The following is a 13136-nucleotide window of genomic DNA, read 5'->3' on the forward strand; positions in this document are numbered from 1 at the left end:
AAGTTAGGGAAGGATGCCCTCCCCTCTGGCTCCAGCGTTTGCTCCCGCCCAGCCCCCAGCCTGTTCGGAGTGTCCGAGGGACCGAGGCCGGTCTCCCTGGAGACATCATGGAAACTGTTGGAATTTCTCAACCCGGAGCATCACCAGATGTCCTCAAAGTCTTAGCTCCCTGTAAACAGATGGCCGAGTCCCGGACCACGGCCGACGTGGTCTTGCCTCGGCCGCGCAGGCGTCACGGCCCGTGAAGGTTGGGTGGCCGTTTCCTCTCCCCAGCCTGCCCCAGCGACCTCCTTCTGGGGAGCGTGGCTGACTGTCCATGGGGCTCTGGGAACCAGCTCCTTCTCTTTGCATCCATCCATCCCGGGTACACAGGGGCAGACCTGGTACCCTGTGTCGTGGGTCAGCGACACCAGCGGCTCCTCGACAGGACAGGAGTCCCTCAGCCGAGCGGATTCAGACCAGTCAGATCTGGTGCTCCTGGCTGCCCTGGGACCTCAGGGAGCCAGGCATCTCCAGATTCAATGCCCTGTATCATCTGGCGAAGGCCCGTAACAGGCATGTCTGCCTTCCACTGGGGCTTAAGGGAGGTTTCCTCGGTCTGTGCTGTGTAGCAGATGAATGGACCCCTGCTAAGGATGGTTTCGAGTTCTCAGCTGAGGCTGAGACCTTCTACCCCAGTGGGGTGTGGAGCGGGGCCATTGAAGGAAGGCCATGGCTTCCCGTGTCTTGGGAGCACTTCTCTTCGGGGCGGTGGTCAGGGGTCCATCCCTTCACTGTACCTGGGAGAGCGCCGGCACCCCTCTACTGGGCTCATCTATCCAGCGGCCTCCGGCCCTTGCCGGGCCGACCTGCAATGATCCTCCCGTGAGAGCCCACCCACCGTGGCCCCCACTCCCTGAGAACAGCGGTTGTGTGTCCGGGAAGACAGCTGCGGTCCTGCAGGGTCCGTGGCAGCCGGGGATTTCTCTCTTAAGCCTAGCTCAGTTCTGAGCTTCCTCAGCTGCCTTTGTCAGAGGAGGAGACAGGAAAGTGGGACTGATGAGGCCGTTTGGATGAACTCTCTGTGTACATCTCGTGTACAAACATTTCTGAGTGCACATCTGTGTAAACACCGGGTGCATCCTCCCAGCGACTGGGGAGCCCTGGTCGGGAGGATGAGGGGCTTGGAGGGGACCTGCAGCCCCTGGCCTGGGTGCCCCCCACTGGGGGGTGTCTGACACCTTTGCTGACCTGGTGCCTGTCCTGGGCACACCCTCTTACTCCTAGGAGGCAATTCTAGGTGTCACAAGAGAACTGTTCACTTTCAAAGAAAAGCCCAGGGCACAATAGCATTGATCAGCCCCAGAGAGAAGCGACCCGAGCCTGCTTTGTTCCGGGGAAACAGGAGGCAGGTCTGCCACGGGGGGCCAAGTATGTCCAGCCCTCTCACCGCTGTCTCAGCCGTCACAGGAATTCATTGGGAGGAGGGGTCCACGGCAGCCAGGCGCCCCGCGTGAGTCTGAAGCCTGCCCAGCCGGGCCGGACGGAACCCACCGGGTCCCAGGACCCCCAGAAACGATCCACCATGGTGTTCTCAGCATGCAGACCCTCGCAGGGGCCAGAGGTCCTTCCCTCCCTGGAAGGCCATGCGTTGCCTCTGACTCCTGAAGTGGGCATGGAACACAGAGGACGCTGGGGCGGTGGGCATGGAACACAGAGGACGCTCACCTTGGTGTTGACCGGACAGGGGTAGAGAGGAGGCCCGCGCTGGGAAGGTAGCTGAAGCCGAGGCCCGGGAGCAGGAGACCCCGGGCCGGGAGCTGTGTCCGCAGAGACCTGAAGCCTGCTCTCCCCTCCGTTGCCCGTGCCGACTCTACGGCCCAGGCTGACAGGGGGCAGGAGGCCTTGTCCCTATTTGGGGGGAAAGACAGTGAGGCCCGGGGGCCTGAGGCAGCATGAACCTCGGCTCAGCCGGGTGAGGGGCTAGAGGAGGAGGGCAGCTGAGTGCCCAGTGGACTTGGCTGTGTTTCCCAGGTGGAGGGAGGGGGGGGCTGGAGACCCCAGCATGGCCGCTCTAGCAGTTGGGCCTAACGGTTCTCTAGGCGGGGACCTCAGCTGTGGTGCCCTTTCCTCCTGTCCTCCCGGAAGCCACCGGCTGGTCGTCTCTCCATCCTCCCTGGGCCCTGGCCCTGGGGTCCACTGCTCCCTCAGGCCGCCGTCACCGGGGCCTGCCTGGGCACTGCCCCCTGGGCACAGGAAGGCAGAGGTGTGGCCGGGGCGTCCGGGTTCCTCCTCTCTCCTCTGGAAGCGGTTCTTGAGGGAAACCTGTGGGTTGCTGTCTGGCTTGTGGCTGCCTTGGAAACACTCAGAGGACGGTCGCCGTGGCCCCCCTTCCAGAGGCTGCTGCTTGGGACCCCTCCCAGGACGGAGGGTGCAGACCCAGGGGCCCGAGACGGTGGCCCTCTGGTCCACCCAGCATGGAGGGCTTCCTCAGGACCGGGGTCTGCTAGGGGCCGGGCGCACTCGGGGTCTGGCGATGGAGGGAAGGGATCCTGGGGTCTCAGACGCTCCCCCTGTCTCTTCCAGGGCATGCTGCTGGAGGGGCCACCCGGCCCCGAAGGCCCCGCGGTGAGTGTCCCATTTTATGTCCCGTGACTTGTGGGAGGCGCTCAGGGGTGGAGGGAGACCCCTTAAAGCTCCCAGATGGAAAAGAGGGGTAAACGCCCTGGGACCGGCACTTTCTCGAACCCTCTCCTGGCAAGGCGGGAACCGCCCTGTGGCTGCATCTTTAACTCTGCCTGATTTTACTTTTAATTCTAGGGTCTCCCAGGACCTCCAGGAACGATGGGTCCCACTGGCCAAGTGGGTGACCCTGGAGAAAGGGTAAGGGCGGCTCAGTCCCCTCGGATCATGGGCTCTGTGGCCTCGTCCAGGCGTCCTCCCTGCTTGGGGAGCAGCCTTGCCCTCACCTGTGTGGGTGACCGCTGTACACTGACGTCCTTCCCCAGATTGCCCCGTCCCCTCGCATCTCACGCCACCCCTTAGCGCGCCCACTCTCTTCAGATGTTTAGGGGGCCGACTGTTGCCTGGCCCTGAGCTGGAGGCAGGAGACCCCTGCAAGAGTGAGCCTCAGCTGGGCTGTGGGTCCCCCGGCGGGTTCCAGGGGCCAGCTCATGGTGGCGGCCCTGCATTAGGGTAGCAGTAACAACAGCTGCAGTGGCCAAAGAGCTCTGGTGCTGCCTGGGTATCCCACAGGGTCCGAATCATCCTCCCTCAATACGTGGACTTCATTGGCCTTAAGACCCCCTCGCTCCAGCTTCCTTGTTGGAAATCTAGCAACAGACACAGAAAACTTGCTCTGGGTCAGAGAGACCATCTTGCGGCCACCCTAGCCAAAGGGACCATCCTGGGGTCATCCTGACCAAAGGGACACATCCTGTGGTCTCCCTGGTCAAAGGTACCATCCCCGGGTCGCCCTGGGTGGCTGCCAGAGAGATGCAGGCTGAGCCCAGTTCGCGGCAATTTCGTTCCGCCTCCTAGTGGGCGTTTGGGGGTACTGCTGCCCTGTGGGTTCTCGACCAGCTTGACGTTTTTTTTCTTTTTGTTTTTCCTGCTGGTCTAATGAATATCGATGTGAGCACAGTCAGACTGAGAGCTATAATTGGGTGTAGTTGTAGATGAGAGACACTGGGGGCGTGTGTGCATCCTAACAGACCTTTATCCCCAGCGCCTGGCACACTGCCCAGAGCAAAGACCTCACGGTTTTGGGGTGGACAGTGCCTGGGTCTGGTCCTGATGAAAGGCAGCTGGGGTCTGCTTCCGAGGGGGCGTTTGGCTGTCAGGTGCTGGGGGCTTTGGGGTGATGCTCAGGGTGATGTGAGGAAATGCCCGCAGACAAAGCAGGTGGCTGCATGACCTCTGAGGGCAGCCGGGTCAGACTGGGTACCAAACAGGATTCTCCGCCATGTTGCTTCCCTGTGGCCAGTGGCTTTGGGGGCGGAGTAGGTGGGCCTTGCTCCGTGGCTGGCCTGTGACCTGCTTGGCCTTCCCATACTTCCCATGCCGCTCCTGCCTCTACCACTGTTGAAATTCCAGACAAGCAGGTGAGGGGCCTGTCCTCTCCCCACCCCTGAACCCACACCAGTCAAGTTCTGCCCTAGGGGCTGCAGTCTCTAACCCAGCTCACTCCAAAGGTCTGGGAGTGGATGGAGGGGTGACAGCCGTGTCCCCCCACAGAGCCATCCTCAGATGGACCCAGGGGTGCGACTGAGTCCAGACGTCAGTGAGAGAGGACAGCCTGCCGTAGCAGACGTCTTCTCTCTTAGACGTAGGGAAGGTCGCCGTCCACAGGGGCCACAGATACTGACTGACATCTCCCGTCAGCCTCAGTGTTGCTCCAAGTGTCTGTCCGTCTGTCTGTCCAGCACAGATATTCACGGAGTGTCCACAGTGCTGGGCACTGGTCTAGCACTGAGGGTCTAAATGCTCACGAACCAGAGGGACACTCCTCCCCGCTTGGTCCCTGCCTCTGGACTGAACCTGGGTCAGGGCTAGAGGCAGCGACCCTGCCGGTGCTTTGAGTGCTGAGACCTGAGAGTTGGAAGAGCCACGGCACCTGCCGGTGGAATCCCGGTGCTTTTAGAGCTGGTCTCCCTTAACTTCAAGTTAGGGTCCAGGAGAAAGGGGCTGGGGTTAGGGAGGCAGAGGAATCACCTGCTCTAGAGCCCGCTGTCCCTGGAATTGGAGGGGAAACCTGCGGCCCATTGACCTTACCAGGGCTCTTCCCAGGGAGAGGAGCTGATGCCAGGAGCTGAGCACTGCTCGCCCGCTGGGCCCTGCCTAACCAGCTTGTCCAGGAACTGTCCCTGCTCACAGCTCAGCGTCCTCGCAATGCCCGGATCTCCTGCTTGTCTGCTGATTAGCTGTGAAAGAACATTGGATGCAGAGTCAGGATCCTGCAGTGCCACTTGCTGGCAGCATGACCTCGAAATTCCCGTGTAGGAGAGGAAAGAACTTTACCGTCTTAGGTTTTGTCAGTGGGACCTGCATATTAAGCTGATCAAAGACATTAACAGGAGAAAAGGCAAATGAGTTTATTCATATTTTTAATTTTACATGAGGCTTCATGAAAAAGAAGAAGAAACCCAGAGAAGTGGTTAGACTTGGGAACTTATATACCATTTTAACAGAAAGCAATAAACTACAGAGAAGTGACTGCAAAATACATGGGGGAAACTAATGGAAGATAAGGCTTGTTTCAGTAAGGTCTGTTTATGCAGACTCGTCTGAGTGGCCCTTTCCTGCGGGGGGTGCCTCCCTCCCTGCAGAATCGGGATGCACTCGATAGCCTCGGGGCCAGGGAGCAGCAGGGTCAATGACTCTGTATCATGTCCACACAGCCCGGTAATGACGCTGCAATGGGCGCAGCTTCTCCAGCCCCTTCTCCCGGTTGTTGAGACCTCAACCCCTCTCTCCCACCTCTTTAGGTTTCAAGGGTTGGGCATCCTTTCGGGATTTTGCTTGAGGGTCTTTTCCGTCCTTTAAAAGGCTTGTAAGAACCCCCGTTATTACACCCACAGAAAGCGTGATTCCCAGGTGCCTGCATTAATCCCCAGGGCCCGCGGGGACGATGCCCAGCTGTGTCACCACTTCCCCCCGCGGCTGGCTGGATGTACACTCAGGGCCAGGGGGATGGTCACAGGCTGGGTCCCTGCAACTTAGCTGAGAGGCAGAGTCCACCGAGGCCCATAGGAAGCTTTTAGCTTCGCAAAGGCTGTGGTGAGTGACCGCTGATGCCCGCAAGGCGAGGTTGTCCGACCATCTCCTGCCTTCTGGGGGCAGGACAGGCGGCTCCGCCTTCCAGTGCCCCTCTGTGCCCAGGACATCTTTTGTGGGGCCATCCAACCTGGGACACCTGGTTACTCACCTGTTCCACACAGCCAGGTATCTCTGTGATGTCCTGGCCGCAAGCCACAGTAACACGGGCCTTCCCTGGGTGTGTCGGGGCCACGTCCTCTCTGTGGCCTGGTCGTCCCCCCTCCGGTGCTGTCAATGAGGCATCACTAGGATTGAGCCAGGGCCGCCTGAGTCGTCTTGTTAACCTCTTGAACCCCCTAGAAGCCAGAAAGACCCTTTTTCATATTAGGGAGCACGTTGGGTGGGGGTACCTTTTGAGCTGGGACAAGGCTGAAGGTATCGATAGGAACACCTCAGTGCCTCCCTCCAGGCCTGTCGGGCTTCCCGGGCTCAGAAGACCTCAGTGAGCTCCGCTGGGACTTCCCGGCCCCCTCCTGCTGCAGGGCCAGCTGAGGCTCCTGGTGGGGTGGGAGCGTGCATGGTGCCCCCTTCCCCCAGGGCTCTGGCCCCGGCCGCAGGTGTAGCCGGGTTTCAGATCCAGAGCAGGCGCTGACCCCCAAGAACTTCTCTGGCCTCTCCCAAGCTGTAATTGCACAGGAGCCGACCTGAAAAAAAGCAAACCGCTGATACTGAGGACGTGAGGATTGGTGCGTGTTCCTCTCCTTTTCTGGGTCTTTCTAAGAGCAAAAGCAAAAATATCTCAGCATAAAGACTCCCCTGGTCTTTGCAGCTCCTCCCCGACCCTGCTGCTTTTATTATGGGAAGCAGCTCGGCTTTGCAGCTGGTCCTGAGCCCCGGGCTCCTGCGTTCAGCCTGGGGCCTGGGCCTACAGCCACTTCCAGAGGGTCTGAGCTCTGTCCCCTCATCTCCGTGCCAGAGTGACGCCAGGACGGCCTCAGGAAAACCCTATGTTAACCGTGGAAGGGGAGCCTTGTTTCTTTACCTGGTCTACGTGTGACCAGCCCTGCGGTGCCAGTGCTTTAAAACATTTCCGTTTGACCAATTTAGGCCACTGATCAGAGAACACACAAAGGCCAGGTGACTTTTCTTATTTCGCCTTGAGCCTGGTGGCTGGAGCATGTCCCGCGTCTCACAGGCCGTGGACAGAGTGGGCCCCGTCATTAGCCTGCGTTCAGTGTCCTGAAGGGTGGGAAGGCGGCTCTGATGCAGCCCCATCTTTTGGCTCAGGGGACAAAGTCTTTGAGTTACAGACCTCAGTGCTTGGCAAAGCTCGGCTGACGATTTTTTCAAGCTGCCCTCTGAGCAGCCAGCGCAGGTGTCCTTGGGCTGCCCCCCCGGGTGGGACACCTGGCAGGGACGTTCCTGGCGTTACTCCTGTGGTCGTGGAAGGCCCAGCACCTCCCGCGGGCCTTCCCGCACCCCCCACGGCAGGCTCCAGCCTTTGTGTCTCTCATTCCTCTGGATCCTGTCCTCAGTCCACAGCGAAGCCCCCTCCTCTGGGCTTGGGGTCTGCACATCCCTTTCCCGGGGTCCTGTGTTTCCTGACTCCGCCCCGTCACCTCGTCCCAGCCCAGTTCCGCCCTGTGTGCTGACCTATTCTCCTGGCCCTTCTGTCCACAGGGTCCCCCTGGACGCCCAGGCCTTCCTGGGGCTGACGGGCTGCCCGGCCCTCCTGGAACCATGCTCATGCTGCCTGTGAGTGTCCTTACTTGAGGGCTGGGGGGTGGCGGCCGTGTGGGTGGGCTCGGGGTCCCAGGTGCGACGGAGGAGTGGGGCCCTGGGCTGTTTCCGAGGGGGGTCGGTCCCCGGGCCGAAGACTAGCTCCAACCTGGGCCGACTGTCTCGTAGATACGGACCCCTTGGGGCTGTTCTGCTGACACGGCAGGGTGGACACCAGGGTCAAGGGCTCCCCCTCTGCCGGCGTCCAGGGCTGGCCCCTCCTAAGGGAACAGAGTCCAGCTCTGCGGGACTGTGTGGTGTCTGCTTCCGTCACCACACACCTGCCCTCTCCACTCGGACCCCCGTGCCAGCCGGCCCCTCCTTGAACTTGGCCTGCTCGTGACTTTGCGGGTCCTCACGGGGAGCCCAGGCCGGGAGGGCGAGCATGATGGAGGGCTGGTCTGGGCCCATGTCAGTTTCTCCGTGAGCCCGGGAGGCTGGGTGCAGCTCGGGAGACCCTGCGTGGACCTGTCGCCTCCCTGCTGGGCCTCAGTGCGGGGTTTGCACTGGGCCCTGGGCTCTTCCTTTAAGTAAATCGGGGCCGTGGGGTCTCAGGTGAGATGCCGCAGGTGCCAGAAGGGGCTTCCCGCTGCAGGGAGGCTCTCCGGGCGGCCCCAGGGCTGAAATTGGCCGGCGGGGCTGGAGCAGCCCTGCGCTGGCAGAGTCGGGTGGCGTGACCGAGACGGGGACTGGGGCTGGAAGCTGCCCGTCCGGACTCTCCAAGGCTCTGCTGTTGCCAGGGAGGCCGACGGGCACCGCCTCAGCCCTGGGGTCCAGAGCGGGCACCACGTCGGTGTGCCCTTGGTGACCCCAGTCTTACACCTACAGTTCCGGTTCGGAGGGGGCGGCGATGCGGGCTCCAAAGGACCCATGGTCTCGGCCCAGGAGTCCCAAGCTCAAGCCATCCTCCAGCAGGCCCGGGTGAGTGGGGCCTGGGGCCGGGGGGCTGGGGGGCAGAGCCCGGCCCCACGGGGCTCGGGGCCCAGCTTGGAGGGGAAGCGCCTCTGGCCAGCTTGGGTGTGCGTGTTCGAGTCAGGAGCCTGCGGGGATCGTCATCCCTGTGCATTTGGGGGACCCGGGTGAGCACCAGGAAAGGTGGGGGAGGTTTCTTAGGGTTCCTCGCCCACAGCGAGGGGCCGGGTTCCTGGATGAGGACGGCTGCTGAGCCCCTCTGGCACCTCCTGACCCCGTGCGCCCAGCTTCAGCCGTCCGCTGCCCTCCCCTGGGCTCTGGGGATGGAGAGACCCCCGCCATGTACTCCTGGCAGGGGCTCCCTGTGATGGGCTGGGCCGAGCCCGACGCCCCGGGGAGAGAGCCCGTGGGCCCCAGAGCCCCTGGCTCACCTGGGCGTCCGAGGAGCACTTGCCCCATTACTGCTCTGCTCTTGACAGATGAGCTGATGAGCGAATCGTGTTTCTAGTTGACGAGGCTCCAGGTTGCTGACTGCCTGTGATAAGAGCAGATGCCCCCCGGCGGGGTGGGTGACAGTGGAGTGCCCGTAATGGGGCACTGCAACAAGCTGCTAAGTAGTCCCTTGTTTGGTAACATTTACGGAGCTCTGGCGCAGCGGATAGATGCTAACGATCAGAACGTGTGGATAACGCATTACAGGGCGGCGGGTACTGGGTCATTGCTGCGGAACACATTGTCGCGTGATACAATCAGCGGGTAGCAAACCCCATCACCTGCCCCCGGATTTACCGACGGGCCGGCCTGGCTGGCCTTCGAATATGTGTGTGTTTTGACTGAAGTCAAGTGGGCGATGGGCTCCCAAGAAGATTTTATAACACAAAATCTTCCAAAAGTGAAATGGCATCACGCAGGGGAAACAGTCTCAGAGTGGCGTGGAGGAAGCCCTCTAAGAAAGCAGGCTGAGCTGTGTGGTGCAGCTGGGAGGCGTGGAGCCCCCTGGGCAGGTGTCTAGGCGGGGCCCTGGGTGGCTGAGGCTCCCTGGCTGCCTCTCCTGGGCATGACTTAGTTCACCCTAGGAGGGCTCCCCGATACCTCCCCGGTCGCTGGAAGTGCCTCTCGTGGAACCCTAACCCAGCCCGGAAGTGGGGCTGCTTCTCACGCTTCCTCTGCGGGGTGCAGGGCTGAGGGCAGGCCCTGCCTGTGCGAGGCCAGCTGGGGAGACGGAGGCAGGCAGCAGGAGGCTCTGAGCAGCCAGGTGGGTGGAGCGCCCATCCCCAAAGCGGGGAGTGGGCACCCACCTGGCTCCCACCCCACCTCTGCCGCTCCGTTTGTGGTTGTTGCCGGGAGCCCAGAGGATCGGAGAAAGTGGGTCTGGGGTCCATGTGACCTCCACCCCCAGAGGCTCCTGTCCTTGGCCTCTGATATCGGCCCCGCTTCCCACCTGGCACGTCTCACCTATCAGTACAGGTAAACCAGCCATTTCTCAGCGTGTCCCGTTTTCCCTTTCAGCTGGCGTTGAGGGGGCCGGCTGGCCCGATGGGTCTTACTGGGAGACCCGGCCCCATGGTAAGTAGTCATGGGGGAGCCTGGGGGATGGGGTGCCTTCCCTTCCCGCTGCCCCCCCAGCCCATCAGGCTCCCAGCTTATCCAGGTCAGAGCACACTTTACGTCACTGGGACCTTGGGGCAGGAGGGGCCTGGGCGGCCGGGGCCTGTGGTGCCCTGGGGGCTGGGAAGCCCTCACACTTGCACTGGCTACGACTTTACCTCGTGACCCCGGGGGCTCCAAGCCTCTTTCTTTTGAGGCTGCCATCCCTCTTTATAGTCGAGACCACCTCAGTGTGGGGCAGACCCCGATTCTAGCCCCCTGCCCGGCCCCTGCTGCACGAGCCTCGGGCAGCCAGACACACTCGGGGCAGTGAAGGGGCCCCTGGGGGTGTGCATGGCCCTTGAAGCTTGCAAGGAGCCGGAGGATTGAAGCGCACGGTGCTCCCATCCCCATTCCCCGTGTGGGGTGCGCTTGGCCCCTGGCCCCAGGTCTGCGTCGGTGCCCTCCCAGCATCTGGGGGTGTTGCCCTGCAGTGGGCGAGGACGTCCACACACGGCCCTGGGCTACGGGCTGTGACAGACCGTGGTCAGATCCATCCTGGAGAGAAGCGAGCGTGTTCTGAGCTCGTGGCCCTCGTGCGCGCCACTGTCCAGGATTTCCCTCAAACCTGGGAAGAGATGCACACGAGGAAAAGTGACTGCTTGTCCCTCGGGTTCTGTCCAAGGCAGCCGGCCGGGCTCTGTGGGAGTCCTGCCCACGGGCCAGTCCTGTGTCCCTTCTGCTTCCCGACCCTTCCCCAGACACCCCTACAGCCTGTACCTGCCGGGCATCCCCTAACCAGACGTGTCTCCCCAGGGCCCTCCCGGGAGCGGAGGTCTGAAGGGCGAGCCGGGAGACATGGGGCCTCAGGTACGTACCCCCCTCACCTTCCTCTGTCTGAAGCGGCGCCCCCCGGAAGGCGGTGCCCCCGATGCCGCATTTCGTCAAGGAAGTAGCGGGAGTTGCCATCACCTGATGCAGAGCTGGATGCAGGACAGCAGGGGTGTCAGCGGCAGGGGACCGAGCTGGCTGTTTTCGGTCCCCGCCCTCAGGGCAGTGGGTCCCGCACCCTGTCCTGCTGTTGCCCACATGCTGGCAGCTGGGACAGTAGCCACGGGCCAGGTGGACGAGCACGGGGACGAGGCTTTGCTTTTTCCCTCTGAGAAACAGACACGCTACTGACCTTTGTCCTCTGATTCGCGACAGGGTCCCCGGGGTTTGCAGGGCCCACCTGGCCCGTCGGGAAAGCCTGGAAGAAGGGTGAGTAGTTCTCAGTGACAGCGGCTGGGCCATGGATGGGGCGGGAGCCTGCGGTGCGTTTGCCCCGGTCACGCTGCACCTTGCCGGCTAGGCTTGGCCCAGCTGCTCCCCTCCCTTCAGAGGGCGTGTCTGTGTCCAAGGCTGGGTGGGTCCCGTTCCACGGGGGCAGCGAGCTGCCCCGCCCCTGCCCCCAGCCTCTGTCCCGAGCATGTGAACGTAGTTTAACAAACATGTTTAATTAAAGCAATTTCCCAGGCTCTTGGGGAGCAAGTATGGAAAAGACAAAATGATCAGTGGTCCTTTCTTCAGGGGCAGCCTCATTTCTCCAGAAATGGCTTTGGTTTGGGGGAAATGGCCGGCCGGCTGCTCGGGCCCCCGCACCTTACCTGTGCTCCTAGACTCCTGGATTCTCTGTTTGGGTTGTAATTTTAGTGGACGAAACTGCTTTGCTTCCATGAGACCGTGGCTACTGACGGAGAGCGCGCGTTTATAACCTAATATAAATTGATGAACACCATCCAGTTGAGCTCGGGAAATCCTCATTTACCCACGTCAGGCTCTAACTAGTGAATCTTTTCATCAAGTGAACTTTTCTACCGAATGAAAAAATTACACGTTCTTGTGTTGTATTTATACCTAGATGAACCCCTGCAAGGAATGGTGGGTCGCCACTGAGCTGCCAGCTCTTGCTTTAGCTGCAGAGTATACAAGGCAAAAATGCATAATTCCTTAGCGGTTACAGGGCCTCTGTCCTGGGAGTTAATTGTAGTTACAAGGCAGGGGATGGAGTGAGCAGCATTCAGGCACGGCTGTCTCATGCCGGCCCCTCAAGGCTGCAGCTTCACGGATCGTGGAGGGGACCCAGGCACGAGGCAGAGGGGTGCACGGATGATTCTAGAAGGACCGCTGATGCCGGAATTCAGGGGTTCTTGGTAGACAGTGAGGTGGCTTATCTTGGACCTGGTTCTGAAAGGCATTTTATTTCTTTGAGGGTCTTTTGTATCTCTGTAAACACTTATTGTCAAGTTTCAGTGGAAACGGTTTCTCGGTCAGGGAGAGGTGAAAACTGAAAAGGGGAGGATGCCAGCGATGGTCTGTAGGGTGACTCGTGGCAGAGACCACCGGCATCAGGGCTGTGGTTACGCATGTGCTGGAAGAATGAGGCTGGAGAGGAGGGGACGGCGGGAGGGGCTCAAGGCCGCATGGCGGGCTGTCCCTTTAGTTCTTTGTGCAGTGCGGAGCCCGTCAGCATGAGAGAAGCGTCCGGCCGTTTGCCCGCAATGTCCTGCAGTGAAATCCTGTCAGCTCTTCTGACAGATTTCTCTTGATTTCTGAAAGCGTTTGGAAATTTGAGGAGAGGCTCCCGGTCGGCCCCTCTGTTCACGGGGTCGCGTCCGCGTTCCGCCTGGAGCTGCGTTGCTCGGGTGCACGTTCCGAGATGACTTTTCATCCCTGGCGGTTCCTTGTAACCTTTCACCTGGGGTGCGCAGGCCGCCTCCTGGTGGTCCCCCCAGACCCTCGCCGCTTTCGTGCTGCCCTCCCCATCCTGGTCGTGCCGTGAGGCCTTTCTGCCCGTCAGCGCAGCCCCGGTGGCCCTGGCGAGGCCTCATGGGTCAGGCACGTGTGGCCTGGAGAGGACGTGGTGTTGATCGAGGCCAGGGATGTACGCTCAGCTGCCTGACGTTCCTTATCGGCGAGTGGACGTCTGCCGTGGTCCCCGCCCCCATCTAGGTGGCCTCACGCCTGGCAGGCTCTCCTGGGGGACTGCGGCCTTTATCGGGGACCTGGTAGGTCGGGGCCCTGTCCTCCAGCCCCAGGTGGGCACCGTGGGCCTGCTGCCCCGGCTGGAAGGAATGGCCATG

At 61.4% G+C, this 13136-nt stretch overlaps 1 protein-coding gene across 2 annotated transcripts in view; it reads left to right on the forward strand.

Annotated features, from left to right (window-relative positions):
• The window catches only part of COL5A1 (collagen type V alpha 1 chain), a 154012-nt gene that overhangs the window by 73079 nt on the left and 67797 nt on the right, over positions 1-13136 (forward strand). For both annotated transcript variants that reach the window (XM_060013863.1, XM_060013864.1), the window contains exons 10-16: positions 2566-2607; positions 2800-2862; positions 7417-7491; positions 8344-8436; positions 9937-9993; positions 10831-10884; positions 11221-11274. In XM_060013863.1, the coding sequence (XP_059869846.1) occupies positions 2566-2607; positions 2800-2862; positions 7417-7491; positions 8344-8436; positions 9937-9993; positions 10831-10884; positions 11221-11274 (438 nt within the window). The remainder of the gene's footprint in view (positions 1-2565; positions 2608-2799; positions 2863-7416; positions 7492-8343; positions 8437-9936; positions 9994-10830; positions 10885-11220; positions 11275-13136) is intronic.

The sequence above is a fragment of the Delphinus delphis genome, chromosome 6 (genome assembly GCF_949987515.2).
Source record: "Delphinus delphis chromosome 6, mDelDel1.2, whole genome shotgun sequence".
In the NCBI taxonomy this organism is placed as follows: Eukaryota; Metazoa; Chordata; class Mammalia; order Artiodactyla; family Delphinidae; genus Delphinus; species Delphinus delphis.